Source organism: Microtus pennsylvanicus, chromosome X (assembly GCF_037038515.1).
Source record: "Microtus pennsylvanicus isolate mMicPen1 chromosome X, mMicPen1.hap1, whole genome shotgun sequence".
Classification (NCBI taxonomy): domain Eukaryota; kingdom Metazoa; phylum Chordata; class Mammalia; order Rodentia; family Cricetidae; genus Microtus; species Microtus pennsylvanicus.
The window spans coordinates 116,125,008-116,143,824 of record NC_134601.1 but is presented as its reverse complement, the minus strand read 5'-3'; the positions used below and the strand labels follow the sequence as shown (position 1 = coordinate 116,143,824).

Sequence of the window (18,817 nt, the reverse complement as noted above, 5' to 3'; positions counted from 1 at the left end):
CTATAATAAACATTATGAACAATGACACAAAACATACATACAAAAAGATTAGTAGAAAAAGGTGAAGGAAAGATAGTGAGATGGCTCAGTGGGTAAAGGCACTTGCCTTGCAAGTAAGATGAGCTGAGTTTGATCTCTGAACCCACATAGTGAAAGGAGAGAACCAACTCCAGAAAGTTGTTCTCTGACTTCCCAGCATGTGCCATAACAGATACTGCCCCAACCATAAGTAGTAGTAATAGTAATAATAAAAACAATAATAATATTATTATTATAAATGAAGGAAGGGAGGAAAATTGATATCTTACCTTTCAAGGATGTAACCAGAACGACATGAAAACAGATGATGACAAGGAATATCTTGTATATCAGTAAAACTTCTTCAGGTCTGCCAACATGGCCACACTGCCCCCCAGAGAAGAGCATCCTGGAACAATATATGACAGACAACAGATCATCACAGCTGCCATAATCCTAACAGTAATGACCAGAGGTCATCCCTCAAGTAAGATCACCTCCATGCTGCCTTCTTAGAAGTACCATAGTCATGACTGTAGCATGCTTGCAGAGAGCTAGCAATGCCAGGTGCTCACTGGCTAACAAAATGAAAAACCCAGGTTTACTAAGATATCACAATTAAAGAGATAAACATGCTAGACTTTTTGGATTTATGGAAAATACATGCCAAATACCCAAAGAACAAATTAACAACTAAACTAACTGTTTCATACATAATTATGACCACTATCGAAAGCTTTTTGGAGACAATGCTAACATTCATGCATCACAGACACCTCCAAACAATCTACCTCATTTGCTTCTTATGCTATCAGAGGAAAGCAACACTGAATTTCTTCCTTATGGTGGCTTACTTTATTGTCATTGTTTGTATCACTAGTAGTCAACATAGCAACATTTTAAATGCAAAATTTATATCAGATTTTTAATTTAAAAGGGCCATTTGCCATTCACTTATTTAATCATGCAGCCATTCTTTATTAAGGACCCGTATGTTCCACATAATACATTAGGGCTGAATTGGAGGTAACTAGAAGTGATATACATGGTAAAGACAGGGGTCAGACTTGGGGAGAGGTCAGTCCATGAAGAGAACCGAAAGCGCTAAAGCGATGTCATGCTGCTGAAGCTGACAAGGGATGCTGAGAGAAGAAGCAGCCCGTAACACATTCACAGGCTCAGGCACAGGGAGACACGGAGACCCAGTGAGCACAATCCTTTTATTCATCCAAAGGAGTGGTTACTGTGAGCAGGCTGTGTACTCTCAGCTCGCAGAACTCCTGGCTAAGGCGTCTAAGAATCTAGCCACCACAATAACTACAAACTGGAGGTAGCGAGTGCATACACCATGGCGAGGCTAGAAAAAAATGAGTTCAGAGCTCCTGGGTCTGCGGCATAATACACTGTCCTGGTACTCTCGTAATGACGGGATTCTTGAAGATGGTCCACTTTACCTGGAGAATGAGACAACGATGGGTTTTCTGTTTCTTTTTTTATCCCTCATCACTTTAATCCCTGTACTATCTGACCTTACACACACAGTATACAAGGAGGATTTGCTGAACGAATGGGTGAGTAAAAGAATGAGGAGCGTAGCGAGCATTTGCAGAATACTCACAGTATCCACCACTAATCAGAGATCTCTTGATCACTCTTTGGAGCAAGTCTATCAAGTTGATGCCATTGTCCCAGTTTGCTAAAGGGCACGTTTGTCCATCAGGACTATGAGTCTCTTGTTGACACAGCATGATATTGATTTAGATTATAAAGTGACTCTGGCTTCAAAAGAGGGCTAATGTTTTAAAAATTGATAATTCTATGTTTCATCTAGTAGAATTTATCTTCATGTAGATCGAGAATAATTAAAGAAAAGGAAGTAATTTGAAAGTACTACATGGTAGGGCCGAGTGAGGGTTAGTCTGTTATCCTTGGTTAACTATTAAAATTTAATAACAGCTATGAGATACGCAATGACCAGTATATTGGCTCTTGTAACAAGATATAACAAGTGTCTTTAAGATATTAACAGTGAAACGTAAGTGTTGGCTAAGAAGTCTAACACAGTCGTGGCATTGTGGCACACACCTTTAACGTCAGCACCCAGGAAGCAGAGAGAGGTGGATCTCTATGAATTCAAGGCCAGCCTGGACAGAGCTAGTTCCAGGACAGCCAGGGGTACACAGAGAAACCCTATCTCAAAAACAAAAACAAGAAGAAGGAGGAGAATAAGCAGAGGGAGAAGAAAAAGGAGGAGGGGAAGAAGGAGGAGGAAAAGGAGAAAAAGGGGGAGGAGAAGGAGGAGGAGGAGGAGGAAGAGGAGCAGGAGGAAAAGTCGTCTAGCACAAGAGGACATTTAAAAGGGAGCTACTGAAGAGGCTTTTAGTGTGGACAAACAAGCACAAAAGGTGAAAATACAACTGATTCAGATTATTCAATTGTCAAAACAGTCAGAAGAAACAAATAAACCAGGAAACCATGAGTAAAAGCATAATTAAATTTTTATCTGAATTCTGGTCAAAAGAACCACAGCCAGCAAATCTCTTCTGCATTCTAGGAATATGTGGAGCTAGCTTATTTAAGAATCTGCTGAAAACAACTTAAAATCATGAATAAAATATTAAACATGTCTCGCCAAAATGGAAGATTAAACAGGAAGTAAGAAAGGTAACCTAAACAGTGAATGCACATGTACCTAAAGGTATAGGCCAATGAAGCCAATGGTGTTCAGGTGTGAAAGATTAAAGAAAAGGTCAGAGATATGGAGAAGAGAAATAGAAGGTGAGCATACACTTAAATTAAGTTCAAAGACAGGAGAATAGGAAGTCAGTATTTGGAATAAGAGTCCGAACTGGTGGAAAAACATTAGTGCAGTTTCAAAAAGCCCATAAAATTTCAAGTACAATAAGCAAATAAAAAGAGATCTGCACCAAACCAGCTCATAATGAAGCTGGAGAAAATGCAAAGTTTTCAAAAAAAAATGTTTTGATAATGGCTCGAGGAAATTAAGGTCATTTCATTTCCAAGGAATAACTTTTAGAGTGACAGGTCTCTTCTCAGAAGTCACAAGACAATGCTCTATTACCCACAGTGTGTGAAGACAATGCTCTATTACCCACAGTGTGTGAAGACAATGCTCTATTACCTACAGTATGTGAAGACAATGCACTATTACCCACAGTGTGTGAAGACAATGCACTATTACCCACAGTGTGTGAAGACAATGCACCATTACCTACAGTGTGTGAAGACAATGCACTATTACCTACAGTGTGTGAAGACAATGCACTATTACCTACAGTGTGTGAAGACAATGCTCTATTACCCACAGTGTGTGAAGACAATGCTCTATTACCCACAGTGTGTGAAGACAATGCTCTATTACCTACAGTATGTGAAGACAATGCACTATTACCTACAGTGTGTGAAGACAATGCTCTATTACCCACAGTGTGTGAAGACAATGCTCTATTACCTACAGTATGTGAAGACAATGCACTATTACCTACAGTGTGTGAAGACAATGCACCATTACCTACAGTGTGTGAAGACAATGCACCATTACCTACAGTGTGTGAAGACAATGCTCTATTACCCACAGTGTGTGAAGACAATGCTCTATTACCTACAGTATGTGAAGACAATGCACTATTACCTACAGTGTGTGAAGACAATGCACCATTACCTACAGTGTGTGAAGACAATGCACCATTACCTACAGTGTGTGAAGACAATGCACTATTACCCACAGTGTGTGAAGACAATGCTCTATTACCTACAGTATGTGAAGACAATGCACTATTACCTACAGTGTGTGAAGACAATGCTCTATTACCTACAGTATGTGAAGACAATGCACTATTACCTACAGTGTGTGAAGACAATGCACCATTACCTACAGTGTGTGAAGACAATGCTCTATTACCTACAGTATGTGAAGACAATGCACTATTACCTACAGTGTGTGAAGACAATGCTCTATTACCTACAGTGTGTGAAGACAATGCTCTATTACCTACAGTATGTGAAGACAATGCACCATTACCTACAGTGTGTGAAGACAATGCACTATTACCTACAGTGTGTGAAGACAATGCACCATTACCTACAGTGTGTGAAGACAATGCACTATTACCCACAGTGTGTGAAGACAATGCACCATTACCTACAGTGTGTGAAGACAATGCACCATTACCTACAGTGTGTGAAGACAATGCACCATTACCTACAGTGTGTGAAGACAATGCACTATTACCTGCAGTGTGTGAAGACAATGCACCATTACCTACAGTGTGTGAAGACAATGCACTATTACCTACAGTGTGTGAAGACAATGCACTATTACCTACAGTGTGTGAAGACAATGCACCATTACCTACAGTGTGTGAAGACAATGCTCTATTACCCACAGTGTGTGAAGACAATGCTCTATTACCTACAGTATGTGAAGACAATGCACTATTACCTACAGTGTGTGAAGACAATGCACCATTACCTACAGTGTGTGAAGACAATGCACCATTACCTACAGTGTGTGAAGACAATGCACCATTACCTACAGTGTGTGAAGACAATGCACTATTACCTACAGTGTGTGAAGACAATGCACTATTGCCTACAGTGTGTGAAGACAATGCACCATTACCTACAGTGTGTGAAGACAATGCACCATTACCTACAGTGTGTGCTGACAATGCATCATTACCTACAGTGTGTGAAGACAATGAACCATTACCTACAGTGTGTGAAGACAATGCACCATTACCTACAGTGTGTGAAGACAATGCACTATTACCTGCAGTGTGTGAAGACAATGCACCATTACCTACAGTGTGTGAAGACAATGCACCATTACCTACAGTGTGTGAAGACAATGCTCTATTACCTACAGTGTGTGAAGACAATGCACCATTACCTACAGTGTGTGAAGGTGAAATTGTACTCACAGTGAAAACACCTTTTGTGAAGGAGGAAAAAGCGAAGGCATTTTCAAATAAACAAAAATGGTGGTGATTTTCTTTTCCATCAACGCACAACAACAGCAACAAAACAAAACAAAGCAAAAAAAAAACCCAAAATAAAACAAAACAAAAAAACTCAAATCCTCACTTGAAATCAATGCTAAAACACATGCTTGGGAAGAAGACATTAGACTTGAGGTGCAAGAAGGAACAAAGACTTAAAGAAGGTGGTTAGTATATGGGCAGGCCCCACCCCGAACATTCCTAAGAGATGGGTCAAGGCTTTAAAAAGTGGCACAGTTTGCCCTTACATCTCCAATTTCAAGGCTTTGTGCACTTTCAGGCTGTCACTGCAATCAGCCTTTCTAATATCCATCCCTTGGATCCAGAGACGCGTGCACATTCAACATGGCTTTCTATGGGGAAGGTGACTTCAGGCTGTGACAAGTTAACAAAGCTAAATAGGACAAGTAATAATACTATCTCACAGGGACTAAGGAAATATCAAATAAAAATATATAGCAGAGTTGAGAACGTAGCTCAATTAGTACAGCCCTTGCCTAGCGCCAGATAAAAACAGGCAGGATGATGCAAAGGTAATCTCAGCACTTCGGAGGCAGAGGCAGGAGAATCAGTTCAAGGCCACCCTTGGCTACATAGTGAGTTTGGGGTTGTCCTGGGCTACACAGGACCTTGTCTCAAAAAAAAACCTACACAAAAGCCATATAGTGGATATGTATGCATGTAAATGCACAGGAACTTTCTATGCCAAAATCAGTCCAAAGGAAAGTTCAAAGGAGGAACATTTTCCTAGTGTGCAGGACACCTTGGCTTCAATCCTCAGTACTGAATGTTAAAGCCTATTTTGCTAGACATGGTGATCCATGCTTGAAATCCCAGCATTTGAGAAGTGGAGGTAGAAAGATCAGAAGTTCAAGGTAAACTTTGGCTAATATATGAAACCCTGTCTCAGAAAAAAAATACTGTATTTATATTGATATCAGAAAAATTATACTTTAAAACAAAAGCATTACTTTATAAACAAGACCGTTCATTAAAAATTTAACCTGATCAATAAAAAAAATGCTGCAATCAAAACATGGGCTATAGTTGAGGATACTGTCACACTGAGATTTTAGTTATACATAAAGCTTAAAATTAATACATTAAGGCCCCTGTTAAGAAATTTGGAAAATAACAAAATAAACCCTAAGAAGAAAATAATGATAAAATAAAAGCATAAAATAATGACAAAAAAAAGCCCAAAGTAAATAATTAATAAAATCAAGGCTATTCTATGAGAAGACACTTTTGGCGAAATTGAGAGCTAGGAAGGAGAGGGTGGGGGGAAAGGGAGACGGAAGAACTAACCAAGAGAACTGATGAGGACAGCAATATTCTGCAAATGCTACAAACATATGAAGATAGAAGGGCCTCGGTGCCATCTTTATTCAAAAAGTCTACACAAAATGGGCAAATTCTTGGAGGGAAAATAAAAGAAGGGGTCAACAAGAACTATTAAAGCTGAATAAGATGTATGACTAGTCAAAGTCTCCAAAGTTTTCACACCAAGAAAATTTAATTAAGGAACAAAAATTTTAGTCTCACAAATTCTAAGAAGAGACAAAAACAGTAGAGCGCATCCGAACTCCTTTACACACACACATAATAGTAATTGACAGAATTCTCTAGATGCTCACAGAAACGCGGAAGAGCAACTGCAACTACATATCTTGTAAACTGAAGTAATCAGAGTAAATATGGAACAAAAGAATTCTGGCACCATTTTTTTTCTTGAAGATAAGGTCACCAGGGACTAAAGTCAGCATTCCTGCAGTAAGAGAAGCAATACCAAAAAGGACCAGAGAGAAAAGACTCTATTGCCTACAGATGACAGGAGCTGGGCTAACTGCTAAGTGCTGAACATAAACTCTGAACTGGCAGCTTTGTGGACTAGTTACCATAACCCCTAGTGAAGCCAGGGCTGAAGCACACGGCGGGAGTGCGTCTGTGAGGCTTTCACAGCTTTCAGAGCAAATGGAAGAAAAGGATTTGTTTAGTCTACACAGTAGAGCATTATGCTCTTAATGAGCCTTAAGAACGTTCTAAAGCAGAAAAAAAAAATCCAAACTTTCATTTTTAAAAAAGCGAATCGATATCAGACTGCACTATTTGTAGTCAATTATACACAGTAAACATATGCTCAGAATAGGGGGAGAGGTATTGTTTCAGGTTCCTTGCACACTTCCGTATTTTCTCACTATACTACTGGAGGTGAGGTGAAAGCTCACTTCCTCTCTCTCCTCTCACCCTTCAGGGTCTTCCCCCCAAGGCTCAGGTATGTATGCTCAACATGTACAAACAAGCAAACATGCAGGTAAGAAAGCATGCTCGGTAGAGCAAACTGTGGGCCTTAGCATCCAAGCTCCACCTCCTACAAGTACAACTTTGAGATGTTCATTAACCTCTGTGAACCTCACATCTGAAGAAATCAGAGTGATAATAAGGCTAGCTTCCTAAGGTTCTATAGGGGTTAAGATGAGGTTAATAAATTGAATATTTACATCTACATACAGTCAAAACATATTAACTGTGATTATAAGCAGTCAAAACATAAGTTTGCAGTGTTTTTAATGCTGAGTTTGAACTTATTTCGAGAATATTTTCTTATGTCTAGTTTACATATATTTTCTGAGGTTCTCTCATATGCAGGGTACTATGCTAGGACCTCACGATTCCTCAATAACTGTTTGTTTTGCCCTTGAGAGTTCATAGCCACTACTTACACTGAGCAGCTATTGGGATTGTCGGATAAATAATAATGTTTTTCAAACCTGGTAAATGTAAAAGACACTCTCTTCATGGATGAGGAGGATCAAATTGACTTAAAACAACAACCAAAACCAAAAGCACTAGAATTCCAATATCTCTTCTACTGAGGGGCAGACATCACCTCACCCTCACCCCAGAGCAGCCACTCATGAAAGATTTAAAACTGGATTTGCTCTAAAATCTGATGCTACAAAATAATTCTATGACTACGTAGAGAAAAGAAACAGGAGAGGAAACTGTGGTGGTTTGACCATTTGACACAATCTAGAACCACTTGGGCAGACAGTCTTAGTGAGTGATGATGTAGGTCAGGTTAGTCTATAGGGGAGTTAGTTCTCTTGAAGTTAATGGAGTTGAGAAGACTGTTCCAGCGTGAGTGTCTCCATTCCCCAGGGGAGCCTGAACTCTGTGAGAGTAAATTGTCAGGAGTTACCACAGCAACAAAATACAACAGAGACTCTTGTTAAAAGCACTCAGGAGGCAGAGGCAGGCAGATCTCTGTGAGTTCGAGGTCAGCCTGGTCTACATAGTGAGCTGAAGGCAGCCAGGGCTACACAGAGAAACCCTGTCTCGAGAACACATAAACAAGCAAACAAACAAAAACCCTTCAGGCGCTGGCCCGCACTGGGCTGGAAGCAGGAGTTGGTCAGAACACAGGGTGTGGGTGCTTCAGGAGATCATACTGGAGAGGAAGGTGGATTCTCGGGAAAGCCAAACCTCCCACACCTCCTAAACCAATACTCTGGCCCTTCCTTCTTTGCTCTGGTACCATTCATGCCAACTCCCACTTGAAATCACAGCTTCCATATCTATTAGCTGTGTGAGCCTAGTAGGTGTTTAGACCTTGTTTATAACAATAACTTACTAGTATCTATTTTAATTCTGTGTTCTTTATTTTGTCAGTCATTATAGGACTACTCTAATGTAAATTTGTTATAACAAATATTTATATTTTTCACAAGATTTTGACAACTTATATAAAGGAAAATCCAGAAACAGCCACTACTTGAGTCTCAAAAAAAGGAAAAGTCATAATACTGGGCATAGGTTATTAGTAAAGAACTTGCTTAGTTCATGCAAGGCACTGCGAACTGATCCAATGTACTGCAAGAAGGAAAGAAAAGGAAAAAAAGGGGAAGATTGAAAATCAGTAGTGACTTCAGAATTTCCGTCTAGAAGAGAGTTACACAGAAATCTGGGTGGGAGGCACCCTGAACGTTGCATGCGCACAGTGCTTCGGGTGACCAGGAAAATGTACCATTTTCTATTTCAAAACATGACAAACGCTGTTGGAGCCAGGGAAGCCAGTCCAAAGAGCAAGACAGCTAGACAATAGGACAATGGTCCAAGAAATCCTATGTAAATAAGTCTCCTTCAGCTTTCATTGCACCGTGACATTTCAATGTCTACTCCCAGTCCAGAGTCGCCACCCTTTCCTGAGAGCCTACTCAAAAACAACTGTGCTCCTGGGAAGAAAGTTTCAACGAGGGTCTTGCGGGGAGACAAAGAAAATGTCTGAAGGGACGAGAGCTCCAGGTGGGAGGAAAGAGTTCGAAATCAAACAAGAATAGACAAGGTTGTGAGGAAAATGGGCTCTGAAATGAAAACAGAGGAGTATGGAAGGGAAAAAAAAACAACAAAACACGCATGCGTTCGCTGTTTTTATAGTACTGTCATGTAGAACTATCCTGACTCACCTGACAGGAAGTTCAGAGAAAAGAGGGGAGAAACTCTGTACACATCTGAAAATAAAAGTAAGAACAGATAGTTAGGCCAATGCAAAGTGGACCTTCATTGGGCCAGAAGGCGACACTACTGAACACCAAGGCTGCATATTGACAGTGGGGTTACAGAAGAAACGAACACCACAAGTCCTGCTACCAGGGAACAGATTATAAATGGCAGGAACAATCCAGAAGCCAAGAGTTAATTTTTGGCGTGTGTGTGGGGGGGAGCGATCTCATTCACATATGCATTGTTGCTTAGTCTAAATTGGCATTAGATGTGTTAGAGGTATGCTGGATAGTCTAACGGTTAGTGTTGATTCACCAGGAATTGAATCCCCTAGGAGGCAAGCTTCTGAGCACATCTGTGAGGAGTTCATTTGATAGAGTTAGTCTCTGGGCATGCCTGTGATGGATGATCTTGATTAGGTTAAATGATGCGGGAAGACCCATGTTAAAAACGAGCGGCATCATTCCTAAGGATTGGTTCCTGCACTGCATGAAAAGGAGAAGGCTAGCTGAGAATGAGCAGAGTTCTCTTCTTTCTGACTTGGATACCATGCAAGCAGGGGCTTCAAGGTCCCGATGCCTTGACTTCATGGTCATGGTGGACCCCTGTCCTCATTCCGTGAGCCAAAACGAATTTAAGAAGCTTAAACAGATGGTGAGGTGATGAGAATAGAGCAGGGGAGTAGCAGACTCTTCCAGAGACAACAATTGGTCATGGATCACTTCATATTCTGTACCCCTTTTTACTCATTTTTTGTCTCAGATATTCTGCATTTTAACTTTCCTAGAACCTAAACTCCTTGACATCAAGAACTGGGTAGTTACTTACCAGGTGTGTCCAAAGCCAAAGGCAAATTAATTTTTCTAGGAAAGTTGAGAAAGTGACTGTTGACTAAGTTCGGCCCTGAGCTGAAAAGGGGAGGTGGGGCCATTCATTACAGCATGACTGAGGGCAAGAGCAGAAACACAGGGGAGCTACTCACAGCACAGAGTCCTGCTGACTCCCTGATTCGTATTGTTTAGAATATTCCAGAACACTTTTCTTTGGTACAGCTTTTAGCTCAAAGTCGACAGTTACTTCACATTAATGGTATCATCTCACGTGAAATAGAAACATCATGACTTTCAAAATCAAGATTTTCAATGAAGAAACAAGCTATCAGGTCATCGTAGAACCAACTATTGTCCTCTTGTCTTTTGTCAACTTACTGCTAGGACAGAAGTTGATGTTCAAGGAGGAATCCAGGATATGAGTGCAAAGAAGAAATAAATAACCATAATGAGGTTCTATTGATCATAGGAGGTCCTTTAAGAGGAAAAATTCATGTCTTAATGAATTAAAATCCAACATGCCAAAAAATCCATTAAGCAATGGTTATAGAGGGCAAGAAAAACTGAAGGCCAAGCATGTTCTGTCCTTGGATAAATGGATTACAAACGAATGGATGTATGATTGCCACCAAAACATTAGCACAATCAAATGGAAACAAATTAATTGTGAGATGACCATAGAAATAATTTTATTGAACATTCATAGAGATTATTTTCTACATAGGAATTTCAAATAATATTTTGATGCCATTTCACGACTCAAGCATGTAGTGTCTTTCAAAACCTTATTGACAACCACAATAAAGCACACTTAATTATTCTGGGGAATACAGCTGATTAATGAACACCAGGAGGCTCTGTTTGTGCCTTTGGAACATTTTCAGGTAGAAAAGTAGGGCCAAACAACAATGGCATTTGTTTTTCCCAGTAGATGAAAAAACATGCGAATAATACCCAAAGCTGGAGAGCACGGGGCAAAATGAACACTTGCATGCACCCCTGCTGGGAAAGAAAACTTTTGAGATTTTGATTTCTTTTAATTGTATATACTTTAATTTTATTTTTCGATTTTCATTTTATTCATAATTGGTTTTATTTTTAGAAATTAAAATAAAATTATGTTTGCTTCCCTTTACCGCTTTCCATCCTTAAACCTCTTCTTTCCACTTTGTAAACCAGGTTCCTTATTTATAAAGAGCTACAGGCAACTAAGGCCTGCTGACAGAGGGCAAATTAATCTTTCCCAGGGATGAGTCACCTAATTGGTTATCTGATTCCAAGTAGTCAGTGCTGAAATCGTATGCATAAAGCAACGCTGGATGAACTAAGCTGCTTAGTTTAAATAGCTATGCATTTATACATACGCATATAACGTCTTTCGAAGATATTATCTTAAACCACTAAAAATGTGGAGAGATTGTAAATTCAGAGGTGTACTGGCATCCACAAACACATCAAGAATAACATTGCTATTATAGCCTTATGTGAGGTGAGGGAGGGATTCTCAATGTCCCAAGAGATGAATATTTAAACGATGTCAGAGCCACATTATCTAATATGACTCAATGGCTAAAAGTGTAGTTGATTTAGATGACATTATAGACACTTCCAGTGGAAAAAGGAAGCTCTTGATACGCTAATATGTATACACAAGGCCATGTTAAGAAACAATTAAGCTGTATATGTGTGTGTTTGCATAATGACATGGGTTAGCTCATATAAAAATTCATAAAAAAAACCTACCAATTTTTCAGAGTCAGGACTGTTACATAGAGGGTGAAGCCAACTTTAATTCTATAGAACACATCAATGTCTTCATGGATTATTTATACAAGTGAGGTTTGTTGAAATAACCAGGCTAGCTAAGGATAAAACAATTATATTTTATTTATTTTAAGGGAAAAAACTCATGAAACAGGAAATGAGAAATCCAGCCACAGCAATGTCCCACGGGTGGCGCAGAGAGAGAGAGAGAGAGAGAGAGAGAGAGAGAGAGAGAGAGAGAGAGAGAGAGAGAGAGAGAGAGCGCATAGGGAGGCCCATGCATTTTACCCTGGGTCCCAGAGAAACCATGCCTTAACTAAGACCTACGTCTTAAAGATGATTGGCTAACAGGGTTCCCCAGCACAGGTTGCTTCTTTTAATGGAGAAAAGTAGAAGAGAAGAGTGAGGACTAAACAGAACTCCTGAGTGAAGATCTAGGGTGGAACAAACGGAAGGGAATGTTATCACTTTCTCTGCTCATTGTCACCTCCCCTCCTACTTTGGGGCACAAAGGCTTCTGATGTCAGAGACAAGAAATCAGTTTTCCTCCCAGAAAGCAGGAATCCATTTGAGCAAATTGCTGAAAACAGTAGCACAAGAAATGCTGTGAACTTGTCTGATGGACACCGAGGCCTAAACTTAACTAAAAAGTTCCCCATCCTCCTGCCTGTGAATTCCAGCTTACCTTGATGGACATCAGCCCTCATCTCCCAGAGCCACTAAACAGGAAGCAGAATCCCATCCACACCAGCAGTTCACTAACAAAACATGGAGGCTGCCAATGTTTGGGAATCTTACATCATTAAAAGGAAAGGGCAAGTCACAAAAGAAGCCCTATCAACTTATGTAAGACATGGCACAGAATAGAGAAGTTTCTCCGAGAAGAACAGCTAACTCACCAATTGCTGAGATTAACTGAAACCTCCCACAGTTGCAGAGTGCCCCAAACCATGACATCAGGAGGCTGGGGATGATCCAACTTCCTCTATTTATCAGGCTGGCTAAAACCCAGGCTAAAGCCAGCGTAAGAAGAAAAAAAGGCAAGTAGTCTCTACAGATGGTGTGAGCTGGAAGAAATCTTTCTTTTGGGTATGTAGGATGTTGTTCCAGAGGAGAGAAAAGCTTTGAGGGAGTCTGTCTCTAAAACTCAACTTTAGCTGTCCGGGGTAGCTGGCCCTTGGGCCATGCATTTTGAGGGTGCTGGGTAACACAGTGGGTAAAGTGCACAGGTGACAGAAGCTTTGACACAGCTCTTCTGTGCTCTCTGAAGCAATGCGTCCCGGTCAAAGAACAAAACAAAACTGTGACATGCAGCATCCTAGAAGGCTCAGTGCTTCCTAAGATGTAATGATTAATTAGTGACCCAGACTGAGGACCAGAGATTGGCTCACAGTCCCTGACAACGACAATAACATCATGGAAGAAAGGACCAGAGGGTGAAGGGCCTTGGCAACAAAGAATGGGGCCAGGAATCAGTGAAGAGAACTTTTCCCACACTGGTAGGGGAAACAAATAACATAAATAGTAACGATGGTGAAGATGGGGCCTAGTGGGCATGTCCAGGACAGGACTGGACCATGCTTTAAGTTTGTAAGTACTGTCATTGAGGAACAAACATGAAAAATGTTAGAACCTTGTTGTCACCCTATTTATACTCCAACCCTTCTATACAAGACCTTGTCTCCACAGACTGGCTTGCTTGGTTCTGGATATAGTACATTCAAAAGAGATCAAATGTAAACCGGGTGGTGGTGGCGCGCGCCTTTAATCCCAGCACTCGGGAGGCAGATGCAGGGAGATCTCTGTGAGTTCGAGGCCAGCCTGGTCTAGAAGAGCTAGTTCCAGGACAAGCGCCAAAGCTTCAGAGAAATCCTGTCTCAAGAAACCAAAGAGAGGGAGAGAGAGAGAGAGAGAGAGAGAGAGAGAGAGAGAGAGAGAGAGAGAGAGAGAGAGATCAAATGTGAGTTGGCTTTTAGAATTTCTAAATACAATCCATTCAGTAAATATATACCAAATGCGTTCATGCATGTATCAAGCAGGTTATACCATATCCAAAGCCTCCTGGCTAGTGGGACTATTGGTACCTGAATCCAGAATACTATGATTTCTGTAGGTGCCATCTGAAATAGCAGCAACAAGCTGCACTGTGGAAGGGTCCTCTAATCCAGAGCAGGGAAATGGATCCGAGCAAATTGCCTCTAAAGGGTAATGATCTGGCTACCTCCTAAGGAATGTACAACTCTCTCCATGTAAGGACACAGGAGAGATCACTCCAAAGAGAGGAAATAGCTTAAGATGAAACACAGAGCCAAAGAACATAGAAAGGGAAGAACAATGTCCTTATTAAATGGTAGGAGGGATGGAAAGAGCTGCTGAAATTGTTTTCTTTCTTTTTTTTTAATTTTTTTTATTGATAAAAGGAGAATAAAGAAAAGAAAGAAAAAAAAACAAATTTCCACCTCCTCCCAGCCTCCCATTTCCCTCCCCCTCCTCCCACTCCTCTCCCCTTCCTCCCACCCCTCTCTCCCTCCCCCCACTTTTCTCCCCCTCCCTCTCCAGTCCAAAGAGCAGTCAGGGTTCCCTGCCCCGTGGCAAGTCCTAGGTCCTCCCCCCTCCATCCACATCCAGGAAGGTGAACATCCAAACCGGCCAGGCTCCCACCAAGCCAGCACACCGCGTTGGACCAAAACCGCGTGCCATTGTCCTTGGCGTCTCACCAGCCCTCATCGTTCGCCATGTTCAGAGAGTCCAGTTCCATCCCATGCTTTTTTTGGTAACAGTCCAGCTTGCCCTGGTGAGCTCCCATGTTTTCTGAGCCATCTCAAAAGATGACCTCTTAGCCAGTAGGGAAAGCATGTGTGCTGAGATGGAATAGTCCATCCTAGAAGCGGCTAGTATACCTCTTGACAATGCTACCACCATGGCATTTTTCTGCAACACTGACAGCATTGTTTTTTTCCAATGCTCCCTCTTTCTCTTTTCCCTTCCATCCTCCCTTGTCCTATATCTTCTCTCTTTTCCTTCCCTTCCGTAGCCTGAACTGGTCAAGTGTATTTCAGTGAATGGAACGTGGCTGATTACCTCTGCTTAAGCCAGAGAAAAGGCATAGACCCCATGATAAAAGCTGAGGGGCAACTCAGTGATAGAGCCCTTACTTAGCATGTAGAGTTTCTGGTACCATCCCCAGACCTAGAAAGAGAAAAGAAGATGAGAGGACAAAATAAGAGAGCGGAATGGAAAGGAGGAGAGGGGGAAGTCGAAGTGAGGCCAGATGTGTAGTTCAGTTGATAAAGTACTCGGTGAAAGGCCTGGGTTTACTCCCCAGTACAACAGCATAAAACAGGCCACGATGGTGTATACTTCTAACCCTACCAAAAGGTGAAGTCAGTAGTATCAATAGTTCAAGGTCATCTTTAGCTATATTAACTAGTTTGAGGTCAGCCTGTTCTACACAAGATCCTGCTTCAAGGAAGGGAGAGAAGGAGGGGAAAAGAAAAAAACAGTCACACGGTAAAATGGTCATCTCCAAATGACTCTCTGGCCTCCAGCCCTAATGTCCTAGATACGGCAACTACTGCCTTCCACACATGGTAGTACCAGCAAATGTTAAAATCAATATGATTTCAAAGCAGGTCATAATTCTTTTGAGCATATAAGCAATTGTCACCTTAAAGGTAAACACATCTGCAGTGATTCACCAATTAACAGTTTCACAAAAACATTATTATTGTACACAAAGGAGACTTCTACTGATTTCTTAAATGCAAGTCTCACATTAAGCTGTAGCCATGCAAAATTAGCTTCAAATGAACTTTCTTTCATTTCCTTGAAAACATCTCACCAGGAGAACGGAGTGTAGACAAGTACCTATAATCAACCCTGATTGTTATGACTGGCGCATCCTAATTAACTGCGGGCTTCCTTTCCCACTATGAGACAAAAGCAAGCATCACACTCCATATTTAAACTGTGCTTTGATGCTTTGCTTTCAGTAATGAGATAAAATATGACTGAACAATACACAGATGAGGACAGAAGAAGTGAGTGAACACATAGAATTAACCTATCAAATAATTAAGAAAACCGCACATAGAAAGGCTTCCTTTCGCATGTCTTTGTCTGTCTTTGAAACAAGGTAGAAATGAAAGCCAGCTTGTTCAAATCTTTTGTTTCCAAACATACTTGCCATGTGATATGCACTAAGCCCTTGACTGCGCCTTAATTCAGTCCTAGGGGGTAGAAGATGAGGAAACGCTTACTCAGAAAGTTTTATTGTTCCCGCTGGAAATGAGTAAGAAGTTATGTTATCATCTGGCCCTAATTTGACAGATAAAACTGTGGAAGGTAGGACATTGGTAACACTGCTATTTTTTAAATTCAACATGGGGACTTCAAGCTCAACCTCAGCCTCAACCTCAGGATTGCCATGTCTTTGGTGAATTTCCTAGGAAAAGACTGTCTAGGTCTTCCCTGCCATGCTAGAGCACAGACCATCAGGTCTTCACACGCCAGGATGCTGATCCATTCACAAAGGGACTCTGCAGATCCTCCTGTCAAAAGGTGGAGTCTGTCTGCCCACTCCTTCAGCGTGCACTGACCTTGTTCTTGCTTTGTCCCCAGGGTCCATTCAAGTGGGATGCAAACAGAAGCATGGAAACTAGCCTAAGCCACCCTGCCAGATGATGAAAGCCACATGCTGGGTCACGCCAGTGCTCCAACGGCCAGCTAACCCCCAGGAACGCGCATGCCGCTAACTTACAGTTGATGGCAGATGCACAAACTGTGACAAGCAGAAGGACTGTCCTGCTGAACTCAGCCAAGAGTATGTGCTCCAAAGCTCAACTGATGAAATGGCTGTTGCTGGAACCTGTCACGTTTGGACCTGTTCCAGTCTGAATGCGAAACATACACCCACTCAAGGGTTTTACGCTGGATCTCCAGCTGGCAGCACACTTTGGGGAAGTTAGGGAACCTGTAGGGGACTACCTGGAGGAAATGAGTGATGGGGAAAGGAGGACGGGCTTTGAGCATTATATCCCAAGTCCTCTTCCGAGTCTAGTCTCTCTACTTCCTGTCCTGCCTACATGTGTGAAGCTGAGACATTTCAGCTGCACACACCCACTGCCAAAGAGCTACCTACTGCCATGTTTTCCCCACCATGATAGCCTGTATCCCCTCAAACTGTGAGCCAAACCATGTCCTTCCTCCCTTACTTTGCTTCTTGCCCAGCATTTGGCCACAAGAATGAGAAATGTAACCAATACATAAGTTCTTTGTTGCAAAGAAAAAGCTAACTTGTACCTCTTCCTTTTCTTCTTCTTCATTCTTTTTTTTCTTTTTTTACTTCCTTCTTTGCTTTCTGTAAACATTACAAGGAAAGAACCACTGTGTTTAAGATGGTGGTCTGGGCTGCCTCTTGTTCAAAGCTAGCCTCATTTACTTTGAAAACATTTTTTCAGTGAATATGGGTAATAATACATACCCTTCCAGGGATCATGTCTGGCAAGCTTAGTACCCTGTTTGATGATTGTAAGAAACGATGGGACTTTTAAAAGTTGGAGGCTAGTGGGGAATCTTAAGTCCTCAGAGGGGATCAAGATAGTTCTTGATGGACCCATGAGATAGTTCTAGTGAAGAAGTCATTATAAAAGAATAAACCCAACTTCTTTGTGTATCAGGTTTTTACGCCACCAACCAGCTTCCAAATCATGACACTGAGACTTATTCATTTTGAACGCTCGGCCTTAGCTTTGCTCTTTTCTTGCTAGATCTTATAACTTAACCCTTTTCTCTTTATCAATGTTTTTCCTCGGGGTGTTTTACCTTTTCTTTCTTTCCTTCCTTCCTTCCTTCCTTCCTTCCTTCCTTCCTTCCTTCCTTTCTTTTTCTTTCTTTCTTCCTTCCTTCCCTTCCTTCCTTCCTTCCTTCCTTCCTTCCTTCCTTCCTTCCTTCCTTCCTTCCTTCCTTCCTTCCAGTCTGTCCTACTTTTCTCTTTCTCATGTCTGTCTGTCTGGTGGCTGCCTGGCTTCTGGCCCCAGGCATGTCCCTCTTTTTCTCCCCCATTTTCCCTCCCATCTTCTCAAGTCTAGATTTCTCTTCCTATTTAGTCTCTCTGCCTGCCAGCCTCCCCATCCCTCTTCGGCCTAGACATTATCTGTTCAGCTCTTTATTAGACCAATCAGGTGCCTTAGGCAGGCAAGCTGAAACAAACCCAACACTTTTTTTTTACATAATTAAACAGACATCCCTACATTGTTAAACAAATGTAGCATAAACAAATATAACACACCTTTACACAGTTAAAGTAATATTCCACAGCATTAAACAAATGTAACACTGTTGGGAGCAGTGAGACCCCAGATCCTAAATGTCTTGTAATACCCTGATCTGAGTGCCTACAGCTGCTCTGAGCATGAGACCTTCAGGAGTTCCTGATGGCAGGAGAGTGGTTTCTGGTGGGTTTGGCTGGGGCGTGGCTATCTCTATATAATCTGCCCCTGAACACAATAAAGGGGGCATTCTTGGGGAATTTAAGGATGACCCGTGTCTCTGTCTCTCTCTGTGTGTTTGTGTATTCTCAACCTCCAGCCCCCTTTCCCTAAGCGCGCAAATTGGGTGCCAGCGCACAGAGACACGGGGGCGCGGTGTGTGGCATAACACATCTTTACACAGTTAATTATT

At 41.5% G+C, this 18,817-nt stretch overlaps 1 protein-coding gene across 3 annotated transcripts in view; it reads right to left on the bottom strand.

Annotated features, from left to right (window-relative positions):
* Positions 1-18,817, bottom strand: part of Adgrg2 (adhesion G protein-coupled receptor G2) — a 131,811-nt gene that overhangs the window by 76,223 nt on the left and 36,771 nt on the right. For all 3 annotated transcript variants that reach the window (XM_075957802.1, XM_075957800.1, XM_075957801.1), the window contains exon 2: positions 309-427. In XM_075957802.1, coding sequence (XP_075813917.1) covers positions 309-426 — 118 coding nt within the window. In that variant the 5' untranslated portion in view covers position 427. The remainder of the gene's footprint in view (positions 1-308; positions 428-18,817) is intronic.